The following is a 25,594-nucleotide window of genomic DNA, read 5'->3' on the forward strand; positions in this document are numbered from 1 at the left end:
TCACTCTGTAGACCAGGCTGGCCTCGAACTCAGAAATCCATCTGCCTCTGCCTCCCAAGTACTGGGATAAAAGGCGTGCGCCACCACCACCCGGCTATGACTTCGCTTTTTCATCTGCCTCCCTATGTGCAACATCATCGCAAAAGCACTGACACCTTACCAAGGCAACAATTGCCTACTGTGGGAATCTTTCCAGTTGCCGCCTTAGGTCAGCTTTAAGCAGGAAAGAGTCTCAGCTATGGGATAAGGTCCTGGTTATGCCCTTTGCAGTGGAGAATCTAGGCAATGATCAAGACAAAGAGAACCATGAGCAACCAAACACCACGTGTGTGTCTGAAGCTACAAGAGATGAGGAAAAAGGACAGAAAAAGCCACCAAGACTAGGTACTTGGCTAGGGGTGGGGGTGAGGATGGAGATTAGAAAGAGGGTTTCAGAAAGCAGGTATGCCAAGCACGTGGAAACCTTGAAGAAAGCAAGGTCAGTGTGATCTGTTGCCTCATGGCTGGGTTTCCACCCATCTCCACAATCCCTCTTGAAGACAAGTCAACATTAAAAGTGTTTCAATTCACTATTTGGTTGCTATAATGCATTGATTTGAACATAATTTTATCAGCAAGAATGAACAACAGGACCACAGGATTTATGTGATTTATTTAATAAAAATATCCCACGGACCTGAAGCAGAAATCTCTCGTGATAAACATCTTACATTTCTTTGCATCCTTAATATAACACTAATGCCCTATGCATAGAAATCCATTCACTGATGTTTGCTGATAAGCAGTGATGTAGTGAGATTTGTAGATGTTGAGGGTCTCTTGACTCATTGAGCTTGTTCTAGGACTCCCATTATTAGCCACATGGCCTAAGGGAATTTGTCAGTGTATTCATTTAAAGGAATTTTTTTCTATTTGTCTACCAGGCAAATATAACTTTTGTAGGTCAACCTCACAATTACAGACTTAACACAGGACAGCTGTGAGAGCATTGCTTGTTGAGTATGCCTGTGAAACCAAAAATACCCCAGCATTCAGAAACTCAAATGTCAGGGAGAGTCTCAGACATGAGAGCGCAAGAGAGGCCTTTGGGAACCCAATCCCTTATCCTATATGCCTTATCCGGAGCGGGACAATTTTCTCCTGCTGACATGGCCTACTTCTGTCTATTTACTTACTACTCTGTGTTTTATATCCACAGCCTTTGAAAAAGTTACAACAAATAGAGATTTGGGGGCGGGGGGAACTCAGTGTTCTTCTCTGAAGCCTCCCTAACAGGTTTTACAAATGTTTGTCTTTTGTGGAACATGCTCAGCCAGTTTATGAGGCTTTCTCACTTTGTAAGAGGCCTGAGATAGTAGGGACTTAAGTATCCACTGGGGAGACAGCAGTGAGGAAGTACAATTAGTGCAGAAGATGTGAACTGGAGTCAGGGGCCGGATCCTTCTGTGTATGACCATGAAAAGACAGAGGTTTTGTATTTTCAGTTTTAAATCTTGAGTTTTTCATCAAAAGAAGATGTTAATGAGTCTGCCTTTCTAACCTTTCCCCAACTGTCCTACCCTGACTCCCAGAGCAAGAAACCTTAAATGACAAAGTATAGCATTCCCATAAGAATGAGCAAAGGTTTCTTTCTCTCCTTTTTTTTTCTTTTTTTCTTTTTTCTCCTTTTTGCATTTGATCCTCTAAAATTCTTGTAATGTAATAAATAAAAAGAGAGGGCATTTAAATGTCACAGAGATGGGTTATGAAAGTCTATGAAGAATTCTTAAGATTGACATTTTTTGCAGCTGAACGTCTCCTTCGAGTGGCACTTGCTGAGGGAATCACTGATGTGCATCTGGATTTGGCCAGGCAGGGGACTACCTGGTAGCCATGCTGGGCTGCACGGGGCAATATGTGGGCTCTCCTCTCTAGAAATCCACAGTCTGAGTACACATAAGACCAACACAGCAAGCACACTCGGGAGGGGAATGAAGAGCATTCATTCCCCAGTTATGGGATGCCAGCTGCCAGTGCAGCTGTCAGAGGGCAAGGGGGGGAAATGGTGCTGACACAGATGTTGGATAGAAAAGCCCAAAGACAGGGAGGGGGCCAGAGTTGGGAAGAAGACTTGATACACGTATGGGGCTCGGGCCAATGAGCATGTGGGAAGAGTGAATAGAAATCCAAGCACAGATCTGGATGCCCCGAGGCTAGGGATGTGGTTCAGTGGGCAAGTCGATTGCCTAATGTATAGGAGGCCTTAAGCTCCATCTCCATTATTACGTACACTGAGGGTGGTGGTGCACAACATGCCTGTAATCTCAAGGTGTAAAGTAATGGAGACTGGAGAGTCAGGAGTTCAAGGTCATCCCGGGTGTAGTTCTGTACATTTCCCAGTGCTGGCCAGTTACCCTAGCCTAAAAACTTGGAGATCTGTCTAAAAATACAAGGTGGATGGTGCATGAGTTGGTGCAACTAAATCTGAAGTTGCCCTCTACCTCCCAATGCACACATGCAGACACACACACACACATACACACACACACACACAGACACACAGACACACACACATACATATGAACCCACACATATACTTAAACACATACATATACACATACAAACACACACAAACACACACACATGTACCTACACACATACATACACACAAACACATATATACACAAACACACATAAACACATACACAAATATACACACATATACAGGTAAACACATATACACATGTACCCACACATATATATAAACACACATGCACACATCCAAACACACACAGACACACTCACATGTGTACCCACACATGTACATAAATATACACATAATAGTAATAAATGTGATAATAAAAGAGTTAAGGGAGAAAAGGGGCTTGGGGGGAGTATTTGTTTCTTATTTTATTTTTTAGAATCCATGGAGATTTTTTTGAGAACCCATGGAAAGAAAAATCTTTGGGTAGTCATTTTCTTTATAAAAGACTCCAAAGAGAATGGGTTTTCTTGTTTTGGTGTTGTATTATGTGAGGAGGTGTAACTGGGGTAGATGACATGGCATCTAAGGCACAGAGGAGCCAGAGGATGGTCATCGAGCTGGGGCTGAGTTGGGCGGTGACTGAGCAGAGCCACATTCTGCCACAGGAAAGGAGAGAATGCTGCAAGAGAGGAGGAAGCCTAGGGAAGAAACTCTGTGGAGTTTCATCCTAAGGAAACAGTGAATCCATTCCTTCCACCACACCTTAGCAGAGCTCACACCGCTGGAAGGCTAGTTTGGTCCTTACCTCCACCACTCCCATGTCACCAAGCAACTTCAAATTAAACATAAACCCCTTATTCAAGACCAGCGAGCCACTATGTGGCATGGGACGAAGGCTGAAGCAAAGAACTTGAGTCTGGAAGTACAAACCACGGGGCAACTGAATCACTGGAAAGCTAATGAGCGCTCTTGCTGCTCCCTGCAGAGCCGACAGCTCTAAGCAAAGGTTACTGACTTATTTACCCCCAAACATTGCATAAAGCCAATTATGTATTTGGAAAAGGCATGTTTGGCGGAAACAGAAGGGGTAATCAAGCAGAGGGCAGTGGCATCAGAATTTGGTGGCAATTCAGAGACGGCAACAGAGGAGGTACAGCAGCAAGAGCCTATACTTCAGACACCCACAGCATCTCTTCTTCACATGGCTTAATGTACATATTAATGAGCCAGTGGTAAGGAAGAAAAAGTGGAAAAAACTATTAAATGTAGAAATCGGGACATAGTCCCAAAGAGCAACCTTATATACAGTCGTTTGTAGAGGATCATCAAGTTAATGGCAAGAAACGTAACAGAAGCACGGGAGGAGGGTTTTGACCTTTTCACTATGGAGAAATGATGGTGCTTGATAGAGACAGTCACCTTGACTGCAGTCAGACACCACGCCATAGATCCACACGTGGAAATGCCACATGGAAAAAATACTGCAGGGGTGGCATTATGGCTCTGCGGGTAAAAGTGCTTGCCATGTAAGCCCGGTGACCCGAGTTCCATCTCAAAACCCAAGCAAAAACATGAGAGGAGCCAGGTGTGGTGGCTCGTGCCTTTCATCCCAGCACTCAGAAGACAGTAACACGTGGATCTCTACAAGTACAAGGCCAACCTGAGCTACATATCAAATTCCAGGCCAGCCAGGGCTATCTAGTGAGATTCTGTATCAAATAAACAAACAAACAAACAAATAAATAAATAAACAAAAACAAAAATAACAGGAGAAAACTGACTAGATAAGACTGTCTTTGACCTCCATGTACATGTCTTGGTGCATGGGCACCTACCTGCATAATTTATATATATATATATACATACACACACATATATACACACATATTTACAACAACAATAATATAATATCACAGGGTATCCTGCCAATATTTATAATCTGTGTGTTTTAAGTATTAATTATAAATAAATAATCTATCTTTAATCCATATACATCATCTTAAACTATACCTTTAATCAATGAGCCTTACAAGAATATATAAATCTGAGTCTGCCTCCCAAAGATGTAGATAGGACATCCACATACAGGACATGTATGGAAATAATATGTTTGGCCATCAGTCCAGTATGTAGAATCTGTTGAATGTGGAGGAGAGAGGAAATCGTGGAGTCCTGAGAGTATCCCAGGCTTCTTTCTAGAAGGAAGCAGAGAGCTGACACCCAGCCGTCCAGGCTGAAACTCTGCTCCTCAGCCCTGCCTTCCTTCTACCTGTTGGAGCGCTATTCTCACTCCCAAATGCAGGTCACTGCTATCTATCCTCAGAGCCGTCTTCTGCTTCATCATGTTGTCAGCAACATGAGCTCAGACTGCATACGAGTCCCTAAAATCTCTCCCACCTCCAAAAAAAACAAGTCCGTATTAACACTAGCAAATCCATCCCTCCTAACCCCCACCCTCAGCATCCTCTCCTGTAGTAATGCTACAAAGCAATGAGAGATGTCAGCTAATACTTCAAATGCATGCCTTCTAATAATACCAGTGACATTTTAAAGTGTGGTAACACTTGGTGGGTTTTCTTGAAATGCTACCCAGTTCTCTGTCACAGAAGAGCAATTAAGCCACTAAAGGAGAAAACTTAAGATCACTACAAAAGAAAGTGATTTAGGGTCAGTGAGATGGCTTGGTCAGGAAAGCCACTTGCTGCCAAGTCTTGAGAACCTGAGTTGGACCCACAAGGTATAAAGAGAGAATCCATTTCTGCAGATTGTCCTCTGACCTTTACTTGTTCCATGACTATATCCACACTCCCACACAGTCATACACATGATAGATAGATGATATATAGGTAGCTAGATGATAGATAGATAGATAGATAGATAGATAGATAGATAGATGAATAAATAATAAAATAAAATTATTTGTCAATGCACCAATTATTTTCTTCTTGATAAATTGTTACAAAAGATACAGAATTAACTAATAGTTCCCTAGAATGAGCTGAGAAATAAAATTCAAATTTGCATCATGATGAGTATGTCAGCACCCAAATCTGTTTATCTAGAGTATGTCTTGATAAGCAAACCTTGGTCTGGAATTCAATGCCTCCTCCTCTTTGGCTAGCCATTTCCACTCCTCTGTCGCTGGACCTTGTTTCCATCCAATGAATGCCTTAGTCCTTCTATCTGGATTGCCAAAACTTGAAAAATGACGTTCTCGTGAGAGGAAAGTGACTCAAAGGTAGACCGCAATGGATACTACTAAAGGTGTACATTTCCTCTTGGCCTTTGACCTTCATTATCAAATCTGCTTCAAGCTCGTGTCTTGAAGACTAAGCCTCAACACATACCTTCCGTTCATTTTGTAAAACAGTGTAGCCAGAAAAAAATAGAGAAACTACCCAGGAATAACACTAATATCTATAACATTACAATTTCATATACGTTATATCATAGACCTCCCGAACCCCTTCTGAGACAACTATGGCCTGACCCCATCCTCTGTGAGAGGACTGTTGGACCCAAGAAGGTACTAACAGCAGGAGCAGGAAGCTTGGGGCTGTGCCGAGTGAGTTCTGAACTTGAATTTGTGTCTCCACACTGAAACTACAAAATAGAATACACTGTTACGAAGTTCCTAGTATCGCCAGGCTAGCACCCACACTCCATCCTCATAAGGTCACACTGGAAATGCTAGTGTTAGCAGGACATTCTGATCATCATTCAAACCATTCTGAAGTGGAAGACATACAATCACTCTCTAGAATTCATACCATATCCTCCAGACAGAATTTCTATGCACCATATAGAGTTCCTAAACCAAACCAGGCTTGGACTGAGTCAGGTGTAGATAAGGTTTCTCTAACTCACCGATGAAGTGGTTGGGTCCCAAGGCCAGCATCTCCTCTAGCAGGACAAGGCCCCCTGGAGCTTGGAGGGGTGTCACGCTTCGTCCATCTATGAGGGAGCACTGTTGAAAGCCTGTGGCTGTGACCTTCCACAGCAAGATCAGCAAAGCAGTGGCATCCTGCCGAATCCTGAAAACAAGAATCACGCATCAATGTGAAGCTGCTCTTGCTAAGATTCATCTTAGAACCAATTCAGCAGATTCGAGATGAAAATACAGACAGCCTTACATCAGCACAAAAGTGTCAGGAAAGCAAAGCAATGGTTATAAAAGCAAACTCCCACCCTAGACACACTAAAGGAACCACGCTTATCACAAACATCTACCTCCCACTTGTCCGAAGTCAACCACAAAGTGACTATTCTGTACCCCATCTTTTGGTAATGATAATGAATAATCAAGAGCAGAATGTGGTCCTTTAAAGATAAATGTAAAAAGAACCTTGCTTAAATTTATCACAGTCTAACCCATCTTTCTGACCTACACCACCAGTGTAAGCCAAGTGTGCCATGTCCCCATGCTTCCCATCTCTCCATCCTCTCACAGCTTGCAGGATAAGATCCAGAGAATAGCATGTCATCTAAGGCCAGCGCCTTCTTGCCAGCTCCCTCTCAGCTGCAGACCCAGGCCTGCATCCCTGCCACCCAGTGCTGCAGTACCAAATAGCTATCTACATCTCTTCCTGGGTTTTTGCCTGGCCACCAAGCTTCATGTGTTCCTCCTCCCCATGGAAATCATACCCCTAGCCTTTGCATCACCTGTGTTATACCTGCAATGCCAGCACACTTTGCCAGCAGTTGCTCATTCTCCTCGTATCCGAGAGGATCAGTTCTGACCTCCCTCCCTCAGCAGCCCCCACACAGCTGTTCCCCTAGCCCCAGCTCCCCAGTTGCAGCCCAGGGCTCAATAACATCTTAATAAATGACTGAATTTGTGAATACTTGAAGGTGCAATGTAAGGGATTGGTAACACCCACATATCAGTTTGGGGTGCCTCTAGATCATGTCATTCTCATCTTGCTCAGCGTGGGTCATCCTGTGGTTTCTGTCCACAAGATGCCATCTGTGAGGGGTCCAGAGAATATGTTTGTTGAGAAGGAAGGAAAGGAATGCACTGAATGGGGTTGGCGAGTAGGACTGCCAAAAAACATTATAAAGGTGATTAATCTGAGCAACATAAGAAAGAGCCAGAGGATGCCACCGCAAGAGCAGACACATAAGCTACTTACTAAAATAGTGATGAACTGGGTTGTGTTTACCTCAAGACAGCTCCCAACCTTGCCACCATGGAAGGTCCTCAGAAACACTTAACATGGGGCTCCCCCTGCTGGTGAAGCGGGGAGTGGCCTCACTCCACCTCTTCCTATGGGGACCTTCTTCCAAGACCTCCAGTGCCTATCTAGCTGTCCTCTGTCAGGGTGACCTCACAGCCGAACTCCGGGAAAGGAGTAAAGGCACAAATGGAGAGTGAGCTTAGTAAAATTCCTCTGCTTGACATTGTTAGGAAGCTCACTGCTGGGAATGCCAGGCAGGCAGAACTGGTCAATACCCATGGGATAGATGAGCCAATGCATATATAACTGAGAGAACCAATGCACAGAACCAGCTGGTCAAAGCTATATGTCTCGTGCCTTCTAAAGTCCCCTGGGGTACTGATGGTGGGCACTAGACTAGGAAGGGTGACAGTTAGTGGTACCAAAGAAGGGCAGACTCATCAGTGTGTCTGAAAAATTCTAGGGCTGGCTCCTTTCAATTCCTATCTCTGTGCCCCTGGATAAATGCCATCTTCCCTGGGTCTATGTAAATCACCCATATACAGCAGGTGGCTGGGCAGCCAAATCTATTTTCCTTTGCCACTTTTCTATCTCCCAGGAGACAATGGCCTGTCTGTCACTCAATAGCTTACATTTAGAAGGAAACAATTTTTTTTCCTATGCTGCTTGCTTTGAAAGAGAAAGTTGTGGTATATAGATTTTTACTTTAATTTGAAGTAAATTACACAAATTTAATTTAATGATCCACTAACATTTTTAGAAGGAAAAGTCACCTGGGAGATGAAGTGGCAGACTCCAAATCCTTTCTAATGCTTCAGGGTGTCTCCTGTCAGGTTTGACTTATCCAATCCGATTTCCCACAGCTGGCCAGACCTCTCACCATGATCCTCCTTACTCTTATTTTTTGAGTGGCAGAATCCAGGTCCCTACATGGGATTCATTCAAGATCCCCGCTGGATTGGCCAGTGACACACCAGATGCATGGTAGACACCCTCCCGCCCACTGCACGCAGAGTCGATCATAACAGGTGTGAACCAAGAAAGCTCTTACTTTACAGAGGTGTTCTGTGGCACTTCAAAAGACACGAGGCGGCCACCTGCAGAGTTGTTGGAACTGGCATTCCCACAGGCAACATCAGGGACCACCTGGGAGAGAGAAGATCCATTACCCGGATGGAATCAAGTCCGGGATGATAACCTAAGGTAAAATCGACAAGCCATGTTCCTTCTGTTTTGCTCAGAGATAACACTGTTGCCTGACTATGGAGGGGCCAACTAGAACCTTAGAGACAGAAAAGAAAAGAAAATGGATGTCATTTGGTTTTATGGCATGCAGCTTTCCAGAGAGCTGAGGACAAACAGGCAGGGTCGTTAACTGATGACTGGGTGCTTCGGTGCCGACTTGCCGCCCTCTCCATTTGACCGCTAGCCACTGGCTCCTGCCAGGTGCTGATCCTAAGGGCACTAACTGATTAAAGGACAGAGGCAAGCACTAGCTAAGGACGAGCAGAAACCTTCTCGCCTAGAAGCAGCAGCCGCCATGGGGGTGGGGGGCTTTGCTGTGAATGGGGCTCTGTGCTGAGAGAGTCAGGAGCACACAAGCCCTGCCTAGGGACAGCGGGGTTTGGAGAAGTAGCCCTTTTCTTTCTTACACTCTTCCTTCCAATGCTGGGAACTGATTCCAGGGTGGTATATCGGCAAGTTCTCTACTACTGGGCTGCATTCCCTAACCTAGATCTTGGGGTTTTGGTTGTTGTGGGTTTTTTTTTTTTCAGTTAGTTTTTGTTTCAGGTTGTTTGTTTGTTTTTGTAAGAGTCTCACTATGTAGCCCAGGGTGGCCACAAAATGATAAGTACTGTTAAATGCTCAACTAAATATAAAACACGTATTTCACCCCCTCTAAAAGGCCCAGGGGACATCGAAGTAGAAGAGGGAGAAAGAACGTAAGAGCCAGAGGAAGAGTGAAGGGAATGCTGACCTTCAAGGGTAACATGGTGTTTGCATACTTAAACTCACACTTGCTGTGATGACCTATAGCGATCTGCATAGCATCAGGCCCATCAGCATCCTATGGTGGGCTGGGCAGGGGTTCTCAGGGCCCCGTCCATCTGAAGATTTACACACAGCTAACAATTGAAGGGAGAGGGAAGGACGTTTTCTTCAATGGTGTAACCATACAGCACCTATGCACCTATGAACAAGCTCTCACACATCCTCTTGTCAACAACCGTGATGAAACTGACTGGCTCACACACAAAAGACGACATGAAAGCAGATGGGAGATGGCTAGGATGGTGAGGGGGATTATAGATGGAGCCAAGAGAGACTAATGGGGTGAATATGAGCAAAGTACATATTCAGGTATATAAAAATATCATAATAAGCCCATCATATATATTATATATATAACATATAGGTATCTACTATATACTAACTATTTGCATATATTAATTATAGATAAAGTTGGAATTTTTAATTTTATTTTTTTAATTAAAATTAAATTTTAAAAAATTCTAAAGCTCAATGCAAGATGAAATGGTATAATTCTGGAATCCCAGCTCCTGGGATGCTCAGGAGGACTACACAAGTCTAAGACTAGTCTAGGCCATATAGTGAGTTCTAGGCCAGATTATATCTTAAGACTCTGAAAGAAGCAGGGGGAAAAGTTTGTAAGAGCCAGAGCCAGAGAGGTCTGAGCGACCTAGACCCTGTCAGTGCTAGAGTACTGGCCTGGCATCTGTAGCATTCTGGGTTCAACCCCCAGTGCTGAAAAAAGTCATGTATACAAGTAAAGATGGATGTAAGGTTACATGCATGGTTTACTCAGGGACGAACTTAAAGGCCTTCTGTTTTTATTGCTTGTATTAAAACCACTGGAATTGTTTTGACATTTCTGGTTTCTCCTGTGAAAAATACATTCCATACAATATTCTTACCTCTACTTGATCCCATTTCATTTCTACAACTTTCTGCCCTGTTTTGGGCTGCCAAGTTGGCAGGGTCACGGTTGCCTGAGAGCGGGGCAGGATTATGTCAGGCTCCTGGGTGGCAGGGACAGGCTGAAGCTGTCTGGGTGCCATAGACTCTGTCCAGCCAGAGGTTGGAATACTGGGAAGTGCTTGTTCACAGTTAAGACCTTCATAGCCATCGTTGCAAATGCAGAGGTAGCTGCTGCTGCTGCTGCTGCTGCTGCTGCTGCTGCTGCTGCTGCTGCTACAGTTGCCATGGTGACAAGGGTTGCTGGCACAAGGATCTGCAACAAACTAAAAAGAGACCGTAAATGGGTCAATTATTCCCTCACAAGGAGTATGGTGTTACTGATAGGAACTTAGCTGCCTGGCTTATAGCTCTGCTCTCTTGACACAGTTACTGGGGAGCACACAGTCCTTTGCACCCCACCCCCACCCATGCACCCCCATCATCCCAACAGGATACTCATCCCAGATAGCAAGAGGAACATGATAACAAACAGCCTGCCCCAACCCTTAGCCCCTGACCACACGGATTTCAGGAACACATCATCGAGTAGAGCTTTTTAGACAAAAAGTTTAAAGTAAGACTCTTTAGAGAAGACTCTTGTCATAAGCGACCGGTCATGACAAATGCCGTCGGGGATCTAAATTGGGATCTTTTTCACATCCTGAACCTTTGCGAGACTTCTGAATGAGAAATGGCTGTCCAATTTCTGGCTTGCCTGCATCTCACACCTTCCCAGCTGATCCTGTGAGCAGATCTTTAAGACAGTGTTATTGAATTTAATAGTTTCCAGGGCCAGGTGTGCCCAGGATAGTCTAGCTGGAAGAAATACACTTTCAGAACTTCAGCAGAGTTTTGTGAGATTTGTGGTCCCATCTCTCTGCGGGGTCATCACAGAGAAACAGGGTCTCAGCAGATAGGAGGGAGGAAGAGGCAGCTCTGAGTATCTTCACTGTGTACATGTTGCTCTCAGACTCCTTTGCTGCTGACCTTGGAAGGGTCATTTGTTGGTCCTTGGGAACACACACAGATCAGTGGCACAAGAACCTCCTGCTCCTCTGGAGTTGGCACCAGAGTCGGGGCTTGAGCTCTGTACCATTCAGTTACAATTTGTTCCTGTGATAAAGGAAAATTCAATCACAACCGCTGCGCCCTAGCTTCTCAGAGCTGACTGCAGAATAGAATTCACTACAGAATCAACGGCATAGAAAAGGGACTCTCCAATCCCTCACTCAAATGAGTTTGCCCAATGAGCCTGGGGTGGCCAGAATTCTGCATGGCAAAATGGCTATCCTTATTCTAATTATGTTCATCAAATAGTTTCCAACAGACTCCTTTAGGGATGGGAAAGGATCAGAAACTGAATCAAATGAAGCTCCAAAACCACGACATTGGTTCTGTATTACATCACAGAGTAAACCCCATTCCAAGACAGCAAAGCCCTCTCTGATCCATTCCCTTCCTACCTTTGGAGGTTGCTCCTTCCCACCCTTCCTTGGCCCTTCTTTGTAGACTACAGGTCTCTGGGTGGTCTGAAGCCTCCCACCTCAGGGCCAAGCCACCTGCCATTACACTGCCTCAAAGCTCTTCTCCAGACCCTGCAATGCTCCCTAATCAACCATATTTGGTTCTCTCCCTAGGTGAAGACTTTCCTCACTACAAAATCTAAACGAATCCTTTCTCTCTGTCCCCCCCACACACAAAAAAGTAAGCTCCGAGAAGAGGTTCTGCCAGAGCCTGACAAATACAGAGGCAGATGCTCACAGCCAACCATTGGACTGAGCTCGGGGTCCCCGATGTAGGTATTGGAGAAGGGGCTGAAGTAGCTGAGGGGGTTTGCAGCCCCATGGGGGGAGCAACAATGTCAACCAGCCAGACACCCCGGAGCTCTCAGGGACTGGACCACCAACCAAAGAGTACACATGGGGGGACCCGTGGCTCTGTCTGTGTATGTGGCAGAGGATGACCTTGTTGGACATCAGGGGGAACAGCAGCCCTTGGTCCTGTGAGGGTTCGATGCCCCAGTGTAGGCGAATGCCAGGACCAGAAGGCAGGAGTGGATGTGTGGGTAGAGGGAGCACCCTCATAGAGGCAGGGGGAGGGGATAGGAGGTTTCTGAAGGGGAGACCTGAAGAGGGAAAAACATTAGATATGTAAATAAAGAAAATATCCAATAAAAAGAGAGAGAGAGAGACTTTCAAGTGACCTATTGACTGCTCTATTTCCAACACATCAAGAAAGACGGTGAGGCTTTTTAAAAATGTTGAAAGAAATAAATATGGATGAATTGATTGATATTTGGACATGTGATGGGCAGATAGGAGCTGCATCTGTAGTCAAAATGTTGGCTCATTTCCAGTTTATTTTTAGGACAGCCCAGTGGAGTGAGTGTCAAGAATTAGGTGACAGGAGGAAGGAAGAATTCAATTAGCTAGAACAAAGGGGACAATTACAACCGTGTTTCTGAAATCAACGTTTAAATCATCCAAGGTTGACTTTGTCGCAAAAATTGGACCATGTTCAAGAAAAGGCAGGACTCCATTTAAATCAGAAGGGATCGATCGACTGATACAGAAATTAATTCCAGAAGCTGAAGCTGCCACCAAGCAGCTGAAAGAATTGGTGGTGTTGAAGTGAGACTGCCGTTGTAGGGACAGAGGCTCTGGGTCCTCAGCTCACTCATCACAGGCAACTGCTGAGATATCTCACTCTCGGAGGGGCCAAGGGTCCTTCCAGGGACATCAGACACAGCCTTCAATAGCTTCCAAAGGACCTTCTGGTGAATGTGCCCACCTTCCTATGGCACAAGGCTACCAGATGTGTGGCCATTGGGTATGATGCCCACCACCCTCCTCAAATGGCCACACAAGGCTCCAGAAGAACACTGCAGTGTAGCTGCCTCATCCTTACAACCTGCGCCCCTGAATCTGTCACTGCTGGGATGTGGAAGGGTTGAGGAGGAGAAAGAGCTACCGTAGCCACTAACAAACCAGCACAATAGCACACCTGCTGCCCAGCCGGGAATAATCCCTGTACTTCATCTCCACAGATGTGACATCAAATTATTATGCCCTTTGAATCAAGCAAAGGATAAGTGTTCCATTTCCTCAGACAATGAAAATTCATAGGAATTAAGTGTATATCATGAGTTCCACCTCAGATATGTTATCTCTGTGCATCTGTGTCTGTTCATGTTCATGTGCATCTACATGAACACGTGTGTGAACGTGTGTGGAGGCCAAAGGTCAACATCAGGCATCCATCCCTCCTTACTCTCCACTTTATACTCTCCCAATGATCCTATGAGCTTACCAGTTTTAGCTCAACTAGGTGACCAGAAGTCTCCAGTGATGCATTCATCTGTAGCCCCTCAGTGCTGGGGTCACAGGCATAAGTCACCCCATACAATTGAGGAGTTGAGATTCAAACTCAAATTATTTTGCTGGTGTGGCCAGTACTTCTCCCACTGAGCCATCCACCTCCTGAGCCCTCAAATGCATCTTTGGAAAAGAGGCACAGGAGGAGGACCACTCAGTGGCTATTGATTGAGGGCCTACTGTGTGGCTGGAACTGCTCTATGCCTGGCAATCAATGCTAAAAGCTCTAACAACCATCAAATCTGCCCTGTGGAGTTCACACCTAGTAACCTAGCACAGAGGACAAGTCCCACCTGCCATGCACTGTGTATGACCACCACATCTCTAAGATGGGCACATTTGTTATGTTATAACTGATGTTTGCTGGCGGTAAAGGAAGGACCAATTCAGAACAGAAGCCCAGGTCGTCATGGACTCTCTCCATCACCTTCAGACACAGACCGAGGTTTCTCCAGCCCTCCAGGTATTTCCCTGCCTCAGAGCCTTTATTTATATTGGGTATCCCTTAGCCTGGAAAGCCTTAATTCTTGCAGCTGCTTTAAGCTTCCTGTGAGTCTTTGTTCACTCCTGTCTGCTGATGAGAATGTCCTCCTGCACCCTTGTTAGTACTACAGTCTCTATCCCTTTTCAGTGACTCCTCCTCCTCTGTTTTGTTTTCCCTGAAGCATCTAGCATCTTCTACCATGTTAAAAAGCAAAAACAAACAAACAAACAAACAAACCGTATTACTTTCTGTCTTCCGCTATTATATTGTAAGCCTGTGAGGTCAAGTTCTTCTCCTATCTTGTTTTGTTTTGTTTTGTTTTCACTTGAATGTGCCTGGTACCCAGCAGCTGCTAAGAGGCCAAGTGTGGGGCACTGAATGAAAGAAGCCGCTTTGGGGTGCACGGTATGTAAAATGGAAATTATTGGAAGCCTTAAGCAATCTCATAGCTGCGTTTGTAGAAGGGCTAAATAACATTCAATCTACTATAAAAGCAGGAAGTCTCTACCATCCTGGGCCCGTGCAGTAAAGTGAGCTAAGATAGTGTACAGTCACTGCCTAAGAAGGCAGGAAAGAAGGGGGTGCTTCACTGTGCGCCCCCCCCCCAGTGCTGGACTCACAGTCACAAGCCACCCAGTACAGCCTGAGGGCTTGGGATCCATGGCAAAGCCCTCAACTTGAAGAATCAAGTACATCTCTGTCCTCAGAGGCCAGCTGAGGAGTGGGATGGGAAGGACCATGCAGACCAGAAGTGCTCAGAGAGTCTACACTGGCCAGCTAGGATGGAACCACAGCAAACATAGCTCTGGCTCCCTGAGTTTGGAGCTATGGGAGGCTGAGAAAGTGTTAGAAGTAATCTGGTTCTATTCTCCTGGGGGTGGGGAGGGAGAACCTCGGGATAGGAAAGGAAGTGCATCCCCAGAATGACAGGAAGAGGTGGGCCTAGCATCTTTTGCTTCCTAGTGTGTCTGTGTTGCCATAGGAACGGGTTTGGATGCAGCTGGCATCCATCCCCATGCTGAGAGGCAGCCAAACCATGAAGCCGGGGTCCAAATGTCACAGCATTTTTGTCTAGAAAAGGAATTCGTCCTTCTTCCTTCAGTAAAGGTCTCAACTGTATTCTAATACCAAGTCTACAAGTGTTTCCCACTAGGAGAAAGGAGAACAGATCCATACTTCTATACCAGGTACATGCGGGGCAATCGCTTTACTGAACCAAGAGGTACAAATCTCACTAAATACACAGCCTTGCACCTTGATTTTCTTTTTCAAATTATTATTATTTCTGTATTAGGAACTCTCCATCCACCCAGTAATGATTCCAAGATCAACCTGGGCAGTTGAACCTTCCCCTCAGCTCTTCACTGGCCTCCTGATTCTTGCCTGTGAGGTGAACCCCATCTGTAAGTAGGCTAAAACACACTGGAAGTCCAATTCAAACTCACGACCATGACAAAAAGTCATTAAACATGAGCTGGGCTGGGTCTTAACTGTTTGCCTGCTTCTTGCCCCATGTTTCTAGAATTTGAGGCCTTTGGAACCAAGCTTGAAATCTCTCCGGCTCTCACTCAAGTCTGGTCAACATGTAAGGAGTCTTTCTGGAGTATCCTTAAGACTTGTTCAGCTGCAGACATAAGAGGAATTGAATGCAGCTTGAAGCTTTCTCCAAAACGCAACCCAGCCTCTGGTCCTTGTCTCTATTCGTAACCGCATCCTCGGGAGACAACCCCCAAATAAACGGTGCTAACGACATTCTGGCTTCACACAGATGCTTTCCTTCTTCCTATCATGCACGACACCATTATTTCGCTCAGAATCTTGACACACTGCTCCAATGCATGCATTTCCATTCTATCAGAGGCACCAACCATGCCAATAAATAAATAAATAAATAAAACCTCCTTTTACAAAATCACAATCCTATAAACCCAGGAAGCTTAGGGAGAGAGGCCTGGAAGCAAACTGCCCATTACGTTGCCTGTGACCATCTCAAGGCTGCCGAGAAGTTTTCTTGTAAGGTCTACACCGACCCTTGGGAAGACCCCTTAACCTGATAAAGGGTAGCCAAAAAAAAGCCCCCAGCAAGCATGATTCTTATTCATAAAATGATGAAAGGTTTCTCTCTGAAGCTGAGAACAAAGCAAAGATGTTGACTGTGGCCGAGACGCTGAGCACTATACATAAGGCTCTTGCCAGTACAAAGAGGCAAAAATAAAGAGCCGCGGTGTAGCCGAAGAGGGTTGGTAACTCACAGACTGTGCAATTATACATGCAGATAAACTATTAAGATGCGGAACTTCAGAAAGTTTCAGAAGATTTTAAAAACAATAAACGGGGCTGATGAGAGGGCTGGAGGGGAAAGGCACTTCTTGTACAAGCCTGAAGACAGGAGTTCGATCCCCAGAACCAACAATGAAGGAATGAGAAAACCAATCCCTGAAAGTTGTCCTCCATACCTGTGCCGTGACAAACACACGCCTGCACTCACATGCACATGCATCATGCAAACACACAGTAATAATTAATGATGCATACTTATAAACATTTGAGACACGTTTTTTCACTATGTAGCCCTGGCTAGCCTGGGGCTCACTCTGTAGGCCATGCTGGCCTCAAAGTCACAGAGATCCACCTGCCTCTGCCTCCTCCAGTGCTGGGACTAAAGGTATGTGTTACTATACCCAGTCAAAACACCTCTTTTGGTTAGAGCTCTAAAGCAGATCAAGATGTGGCCCTCATCATTAAGTAAAAACACTAAACAAGCTTTTATTTGAAGAAAAAAGAGTCTAAGCCTCATAGAAAAATTCTGTGGTTCATATAATACAAAGTTGAGACTCTCACTGGGCTGGGCACTGACCTGGAGGCCTGGGAACAATAGCATTTCTGAGTGAATGAGAAGAAAGAGGCACAAAGTGTTATATAGCTCTCACAGTGGCGCTTGCCCTCAACTTTCTAGTAGGTCAAAATATGCTAACATTGTATTATACTAGCCATGAAGTTATTGCACATTTATTCATTGTGTATGGCTGGGAGGGGAACATGCACGCATGTGTGTGGAGGTTGGGGGATAGATAGCCTGCAGGAGCTGGTTCTCTCCTGTGAGACCTAGGGATCAGACTCAGATCATCAGAGTTTGTGGCAAATGTATTTATCCCCTAAGCCACCCCACAGAGCACTATTGTATTGTAAATTGCAATGCATAACACATAAATCGGGACGCACCTCAAACAAATGCACATAGTTCAGTGTGTGTCCTCAAACAGGTCTCTATATAAGCACTGCCAAAGCCAAGGGAAAGGACACCCATGTCAAAATGCCAAATGGCCACGAGAAGGAACTGTGTGATCATTTGAGTAAATTCATTACACACAGGATTTTTCTATTTATGGAAAAGATACAAACAGCAAAACTGAGCAACAGCAGCTCTTATATTCGTAACAGTGGGCACCTTGGGAGAACAAGGGAAAGTGGGGACCAGGAAGGGACCGAGAGAAACTGAATAGCATAATAAATTGAGGAAGATGCTAGTCAGCGGGTCACCTCAGAAGAGGCATATTTTATTGTTAAGAATTACATATTGGCCGGGTGGTGGTGGCGCACACCTTTAATCCCAACACTTGGGAGGCAGAGGCAGGTGGATTTCTGAGTTCGAGGCTAGCGTGGTCTACAGAGTGAGTTCCAGGACAGCCAGGGCTACACAGAGAAACCCTGTCTCAAAAAAAATAAGTAATTACATATTTATTTTATGTATGTGAGTACACTGTAGCTGTCTTCAGACACACCAGAAGAGGGCATCAGATCCCATTACAGATGATTGTGAGCTACCATGTGGTTGCTGGGAATTGAACTCAGGACCTCTGGAAGAGCAGTCGGTGCTCTTAACCACTGAGCCATCTCTCCAACCCCTGGAAAAGGCTTTTAAGTCATAAAGTGATAAGTATGTTGTATGCCTGGCTGGTATGAGCATTTTGAGATGTTTCCCCTCTCGGCAGGCATGCAAAATTTCCTCTGCTCTCTTTTGGCATCTCTAAGCAGAAATGGAAATGACTTCTCTAATTCGTAAACCCATCTGCTCCCGGGAGCTGGACCAGAACGGTGGCTCTGTAGACAAACTACAAGTGCCTATGTTGTCTAACCTCATTTACCTGGATATGAGCCTTCTGTGTGCTGCAGGCCTTGTACAGGCAGTTTCAGAAGGCAAAGAACTAAGAAGGAAACAAAGAAAGATCAAGCAGCAACTATTTTTAAATCAATGAGAGCTAGAGAGGCCCAATTGCAGATGAATGGCAGGAAAAAAATCTACCAGCCAACAACATCTGCTTGTGTGTGTGCTTGTGTGTGTGTGTGTGTGTGTGTGTGTGTGTGTGTGTGTGTGTACACTGAGGGAGGTACTTTAAATTTTTTAAAGTCAAAAGAAACAAAGAAAATCTAGTACAATTATATTAAAATAGGGCTAAGGATAGAAGAGCTCATTCAGAGAAGACCTACCAACTAAAAAATGGCCATGTGTTGATGGATGCAGGAAACATGGATGGCCACCAACAGAGAGGAGTATGCAGGCTAAGAGTCAAGGAAGGCATGGATGGGAGGGATGAGGCAGAAAGACGCTGTCACCTTGGCTTTGCAGACCTATGAACACAGGATGGTCCCACACAGAAGCTGAAGAGAAAATGTTGCCCCTGCCACTACAAGCTAAGGCTCACATCAGTAAAGATGGCACCTGTTAAAGAATATCTACAGAGACTTGAACTATCAGGATGGGGGATACCCATGGGGCCCCCTACCCGCTCAGAGGAGGAGGAGAGGGGGTAAGGATTGTGGGAGAGGGTGACAGGAGGGGTTAGTGTAAAATGAATAAGTAAAAATAAATAAATTTTTAAAAACGAATATCTGCAGAAGTATGCAGCAGATGCACAGGGATTCTAAGACAATCTACGGCACTGATCATCCAAATGACCTCTTTTAAAAGGCAAATAGTTAGGCATAAAATTAGAAGTTTAGAAAATCCCACTGGGAAAATCGTCAATAAAGCTCAGCCATATGGAATCAAAGGCTTCCTGGTGAACTCATTCCCGAGCCCAGAGCATATTGTGAATTGCTTAAACATGTTGATGGCACCCATATCATTCTCCAACGCTTGCAAGCTGAGCCTCTAAAAACCATTAGTGAACAAAGATTGCAGGTACTATGACTTACCTTGGCTCTGAAAATAATATGGACCTCCATAAGACAAAATTTCACTACTTGACACTTCTATGGTAAAAGATTGACTGATGGTCAAAACCATCTTGCTTTTAAAATATATTTATAAAATCAAATCAAGTAAAAGTTGCTTTGATTAAGATGTAAATTTGGGGAAAAAAAAAGGTAAGTTTAAATGGGGGTAGGGAGGTGAAAGAGGTCCTCAAGTTTCAAAACAAAACAGTCTAACCAGAAAGTCACCTGAAGAAGACATTGCACTAACCACAAGGCTAACAAACCTAGAAATGAGGACTGGGATTTGAGCGGGAGATGTCACAGAGATGGGAAATATAACTCTCAGCATAGACAAGAAGGTAGGCAATGATATAAAACATCCTGTGGCCTTCCCACCCAGCCACTTAGAAAGGAGGACAGAATAGGAACCAAATAAATCTACAAGCCAGCCTGGAGAAAAGACAGAAAATCTAACAATTCCTCCAACATCTACAGATGAATGAGGATCTCATGGGTTACCAAATTCCCCCTTACTGTTGTCCCATGTGTCCATCGACCTTTCCTTGATGCTATAAGTCAAGAAGTTAAGATAAAAATCTGCTAGGAGCGACGAGGTGACAGTTCACACAGCTCGGGATGCAGGACCATCACACCGATGCATGCACACACACCAACATGTACAGTAAGCTCAAGACATAAAACTGTAAACCACACAAGGAAGGAGATTACAATGCGACCCAATAGCAGCATGTGGAACCGTAGACTACAGGTCAACGGAGCCCTTCCTCTGCTACACAAAAACACACTCGTGCATTTTCAGACAGAATCCTTGCTTAGAGTCTATCTGAAAAGTCTGTGATTACCCCATTCAGTTCCTTTGATGAACTGACTTGATTAATTGCCCTGGTTCCTTTAATGAGATGGCTTAAACCAGAGGATATTAATAGCTAAGGTTTCCAAACGCTTACATTATATGCCCAGCACCATTTTCAATGCCTTTCCTGTGTGCGCCCATTTAATCTTCCATGCAGCCCAATGAGGCAGATACCACTGTCGGTGTGCTATATCTGAAGCATTCAGACTGAGTGGAGAAGGTTACCATGGCTGCTCAGCTGACAACGTGACAAGAATTCTACTCAAGGCCGAACAATACGATTCCACCCAAAATCCCACTTGCTATCTTGTTTTCTAATTTGTCAAGTTGTTCCGAAATTCATGTAAGACATGAAAGTATGGCCACGGTAATCTGACAAATAGAGACAGACGCCTTATCCTGACAGCATGTGGATAAGGCTATGTGATAGCTATACGGACAATGAGGAAGTCCAACTGAACAAACAAGGCATAGAATTTACATCTACTGAAAAAGACATAATAAGATATTAAAATTAGCATGGGACAGGGGCTGGAGAATTGACTCTAAGGTTAAGAACATTTGCTGCTTTTCCAGAGGACCCAGATTCGGCTCCTTGCACCTACATCTACAGCTCACAACCATCTCTAACTCCAGTCCCAAGGGATCTAATGCCCTCTTGTGGCCTCCAAGGGCCCCAGGCAAACACACAATGCACAGATGTACACGCAGCAAAACACTCACATACATAAGATTAAATGAAAACATTAATTAAAAGATAGCAGGGGACTGAGAAATGTTTTGGTAATATGTACACACAACTTCCCAATCCTGTGGATGTCATAAAGCTCTCGTGCATCCCGAGATCACTAGCAAACGTGGGGACATCCCTGGTGGGACAGTGGCCAGGAGCTACCTGAATGGTCAGGGGCTGTACAGAACTGGCCCCACCCTTCACTGGCTGCTATGGTCTGAAGAGCTGGCCCAATTTCTCACCAGCAGCAGCGCTGCAGGTCCTGTGCAGCACAGTGGAGCTGACCCTGGTGGTGGGAGCACAGGTGAGCCAGCCTGGAGGGTGAGAACCTAGGAGAGCTGACTCCGCCATTTGCCATGAGGTGGCATGGGTGTGTGATGATGCCCTCCTCTCCACCACCATCTGTGTTGTCTGGCACCAAGGGCATGAGAGAGGAAGAGCTAGTGCTGTCCCCTCACTGGCTGTAGCACTCAGGAGAGCAGGCCCTGTACCTTGCCTGGAGACATAGAGTGGAGCTAGGCCTGATGGCAAAGCATAGGTGAGCTAGCCCCCAAGGGTGTGAGGGCCAGTTAGCCGGCCCAGCCCCTGATAGGCTGAAGTACTTGGGAGAGTGGCCCATGTACCTTGAATAAGCAGCATGGTGGAGCTGGCTCTGGAGGTGTGAGGGCAGGTAAGCTGCCCTGAGGACATGAGAGCAAGAGAGCTTAATCCTGTCCCCTGCTGATGGTGGCACTAGATAGCCTAGCTAGATCAGTGCTGGAGAACTCACTCTGGTGGTGCAGATAAGGGAGAGGGAGCACACTGACCAGCTCAGATACCACCCAGGCCCAGATTCAGGACTCTGAGTTGGCCCACCCCAAAATCTATATCATCTGCCAAGGGTTGGGACACATGAAAGAGCCGGTCCTGCTGATCCAAAGCTGCAGGATCTCATGACACAGGGCAACAACAGGATAACTAGGAGGAGTCGTGGTGAGGATCCAATATTGATGGTGTCACAGAAGCCAGAGACTTCAAACCAAACCAATGACTCATTGCAGTAAACATTTAAAAGTAAAGATGCGTGGACAGAGGGGTATACCGTGGGACACACTGTGACACACTACAGCTTCCACAATGAAGTGTTTTCTACATTTTCTTGTGTGTGTGTGTGTGTGTGTGTGTGTGTGTGTGTGTGTGTGTGTGTGTGTTTTATTTTGGGGGGTAGGTTGCAAGAATGAAGGGCAGATAAGAGAGGACAGGAGGATGAGCAGGACTGGGATACATGACGTGAAATTCACAAAGAACCAATAAAAAATTAATTTAAAAAGAAAAGCAAATACACCATGAAGGTTGAAATCAAATGATCAACTGAGAAACTGCACAGTATCCAACACACATAAACTTTCCATAAATATGTCATTTGGGCTACTTCATGAAGTAACGATATATTTTTCTTTCAAACAGCTACAAAGTGGCTTGAATATAAGTTGTTGGGATGGAGTTGTTTAATAATTAAAATTGTCAGTAATAATTTAGCCTGGGGTATTTAGGGGCAAAGTTACTATAATACTAAGGCCACTGTGAAACAGAAAGTTTGGGGATCTCTAGTTTACATAAAAATTATTGTTGTAATATAATATATTCTTAAACCCTCATAAAAATGTGTCCTTGAAGGTGGTTCCAAAGCAGACTGAGTAAGGAAGTGACACCTACTCTGAATGCAGGCCACACATCCCATGAGCCATGGCCCAAATGAAGCAAGCACTCCCTCCCCTATCCCCCACTCTCTCTCTTCTTCTGCCCCTTCTCCTTCCCTTCTTATTACTGGCATCTAAATACTGGACTCCCTAGCATCGAGAACCATTAGAAATAAATTATTATTCTATGAATTATCCAGACCAGGACATTCTTCTCATCATAGCCTGTCACTTTCTGATCTCCCACCACTTTTGGGTTCTGGGAGTCTACCAAACACATTGTGGCTATTTCAGGTATCCATTGAAATATGAAGACAATGGCTGCAGAGTCCAGCAAAGCTTGGACCAAGTCCTAGCACAGTGGGTTATACAACCTCATCCTTGACTATAACAACTACTCAACTCCCTAGATTCCCTAGGTGAAATGGGGATGGTACTGTCTATGAAGATCTGCTAGGGGGACTCTGGGACTCACATTCAGAACTCTCAACAGTACAGTGGAGGATTCTGATTGCTCACTCATGCTATCAAATGACCAGGCTAATAGAACACAAGCTGCATCTACACTTGGGGATCAGGATTTCCCAACACTCCTGATGAATTGAGAAACCTTGATGGAATCTATCCCCAGCACTGATAGGAAGGCATCTGACAAGGCTGGTTACAGCCAACAGGGACTCCACATTGGTCAAGGAGAAGTGTTCTACAAACCATCAGCTGACGTCAGACTTGAACAGAACAAGCTGTCCACAGGAATTCCCGCTGAGAGAGCTGTCCCTCTGAAGGTTACTATGGATCCAGAACTGAGTGAAACATTCTAGATCTGTTGTCCTTTGTCCTTTGCCAGAATGTCCAGGATATGGGTGTCACCAAACCCTACATTCCAGTTTAACCTTGACCAGTATCTGGCATTGAAAATGTTAAACCAGTTATCTTCGCCCCTCAGTCCTTACCTCTGGGCCTTGTAAATATCTATCTATGCAGGACTCTGGTCATTGATTTTCATTGTCCTATCTATGGCCAGATGGAGGGGAAAATAGATACATTAATAAGAAATCTTAAAGTGGTCCAAACAGTCTTATTATATCTTACAAAACAAGAACTTACTCCAATATACCAAAATTATTTTAGACTAAAATGAGGTGTTTTTATATTCGATGCCAATGTGACTTACTAAAAGGAGACAATGGCCTAGCTCTATTTAAAATCCAATCACATTTGTGATCATTAAAACATTTGCATTGCAAAGCATCTACCATGAGATACAGTTATCAGCATCTCTGATGCCGCCAATTCTTCAGGGAAGATTTTCATCCAACAAAGCCATTTGAAAAAAAATCTAATTTTGCTGAATACAATGTAGATTAATTACTGGCTCATTCTATAAATATCGCATCTAAAAACAGAATGTTTGCTGGTAAAGAAATGAAATCCAAACAGCATGACCACTCACTACCCTAGCATTTTTAGTGGCTTGGCAATCAGTGCCTGCTATTACAAAAAGCAAAATCAAATATTCCAGGATATAACTACAGCATTCACCTGAATTACAGTCACATCAAATTCAATTTATGAGCTATGACACAGTCTATGCATTGTCTAGAAAATGAAACTGGCGATGGAATTTCTCATATCCTGTGTGAGTGGTCTGTAATGAAGATGCTGCAATTATGGCGAACACTATTTTTTGACCTAAATATAAGCCTGGCAGGCAGGTTGGACCAGCTATATTTTAGAGGTGAGAAATCCAAGCAATGGTATTAACACATACTACAGAAGCTACAACCAAGATGGTTTACGAGAGCTCCCTTATCCGGAGAGCGCCTCAGTCTTCTGGGTGATAGTCGACTTGGTAGGGGAAGGGTTTTTTTTTCTCTCAATCCTTTAAGGTCCCAGAAGGGCATTTCCGGTCAGTTGAGTCTGAGCACATCCAGTGACAACGGACACTGCCTATTATTCATTCTGAGACTCCTTAGTCTTGTTACAGTTTGAGATCCCTAATTGTGCATGCTAGCACTAATGAATGGGCATTAACCCACAGATCAAGCCTGTTAGGGGCAAAGTAAGAATAATTTTGTGTTCAGTGTAGCAAGGAATTCGATTTTTGTACCTGAAGATAAGAATCTGGAAACTCAAGACCCAGCAGAAAACCCTAAGAAACCAACTTAACAGATCCTAAGAATCTCTGAAGCTACTGAGTTTTCCAGAAGTCCATGCTCAGGGAGCAGGAGGACATCTCCCCCACTTAACTATGTTGTCCTTTTTGACTGGCAGTCATGATGTCCTAAGCCAGGGTAGGAATTCTGCAGACCCTGAAGACTGGGTTTCAGTCTTTCTGAGCTACAGCAAGGTTGTCTTAGGCTATAGGACAAGAAAAGATCAAAGCTAAGAGTCCAAACTTGGGGGCCTTGGTTTCATGTATTGTCTTGTTTGGTAGCTGAACAGTAAGTCTGGAATACAAGAGATCCTAGGTTCTAGGCACAGCACTATAGATAGGCAACGAGGTATAGGGGCAGGGAGGTTGCTTAGCTGGCCAGAAAGGCAGCTAGCCTACAATTCCAGCACAGGCTGAGAGTGGATTCCTGGAGGCAGACTAGTGAAGCCAGACTGTCTCATTTGGGTTCAAAGTGAGAG

The 25,594-nt window shown here is 44.7% G+C and overlaps 1 protein-coding gene across 2 annotated transcripts in view; it reads right to left on the minus strand.

Annotated features, from left to right (window-relative positions):
• Dner (delta/notch like EGF repeat containing) overlaps window positions 1-25,594 on the minus strand; it is a 290,910-nt gene that overhangs the window by 172,246 nt on the left and 93,070 nt on the right. Inside the window, exons 1-4 of one of the 2 annotated variants that reach the window (XM_031368199.1) lie at window positions 23,672-23,775; window positions 10,578-10,904; window positions 8,693-8,787; window positions 6,332-6,498 (exon numbers count right to left, since the gene is read on the minus strand). In XM_031368199.1, coding sequence (XP_031224059.1) covers window positions 6,332-6,498; window positions 8,693-8,787; window positions 10,578-10,904; window positions 23,672-23,674 — 592 coding nt within the window. In that variant the 5' untranslated portion in view covers window positions 23,675-23,775. Of the gene's footprint in view, window positions 1-6,331; window positions 6,499-8,692; window positions 8,788-10,577; window positions 10,905-23,671; window positions 23,776-25,594 lie in introns of those variants that run through there. The other variant, XM_031368198.1, reaches the window with a different exon arrangement.

The sequence above is a fragment of the Mastomys coucha genome, unplaced genomic scaffold, assembly GCF_008632895.1.
Source record: "Mastomys coucha isolate ucsf_1 unplaced genomic scaffold, UCSF_Mcou_1 pScaffold14, whole genome shotgun sequence".
NCBI classification, from domain to species: Eukaryota; Metazoa; Chordata; class Mammalia; order Rodentia; family Muridae; genus Mastomys; species Mastomys coucha.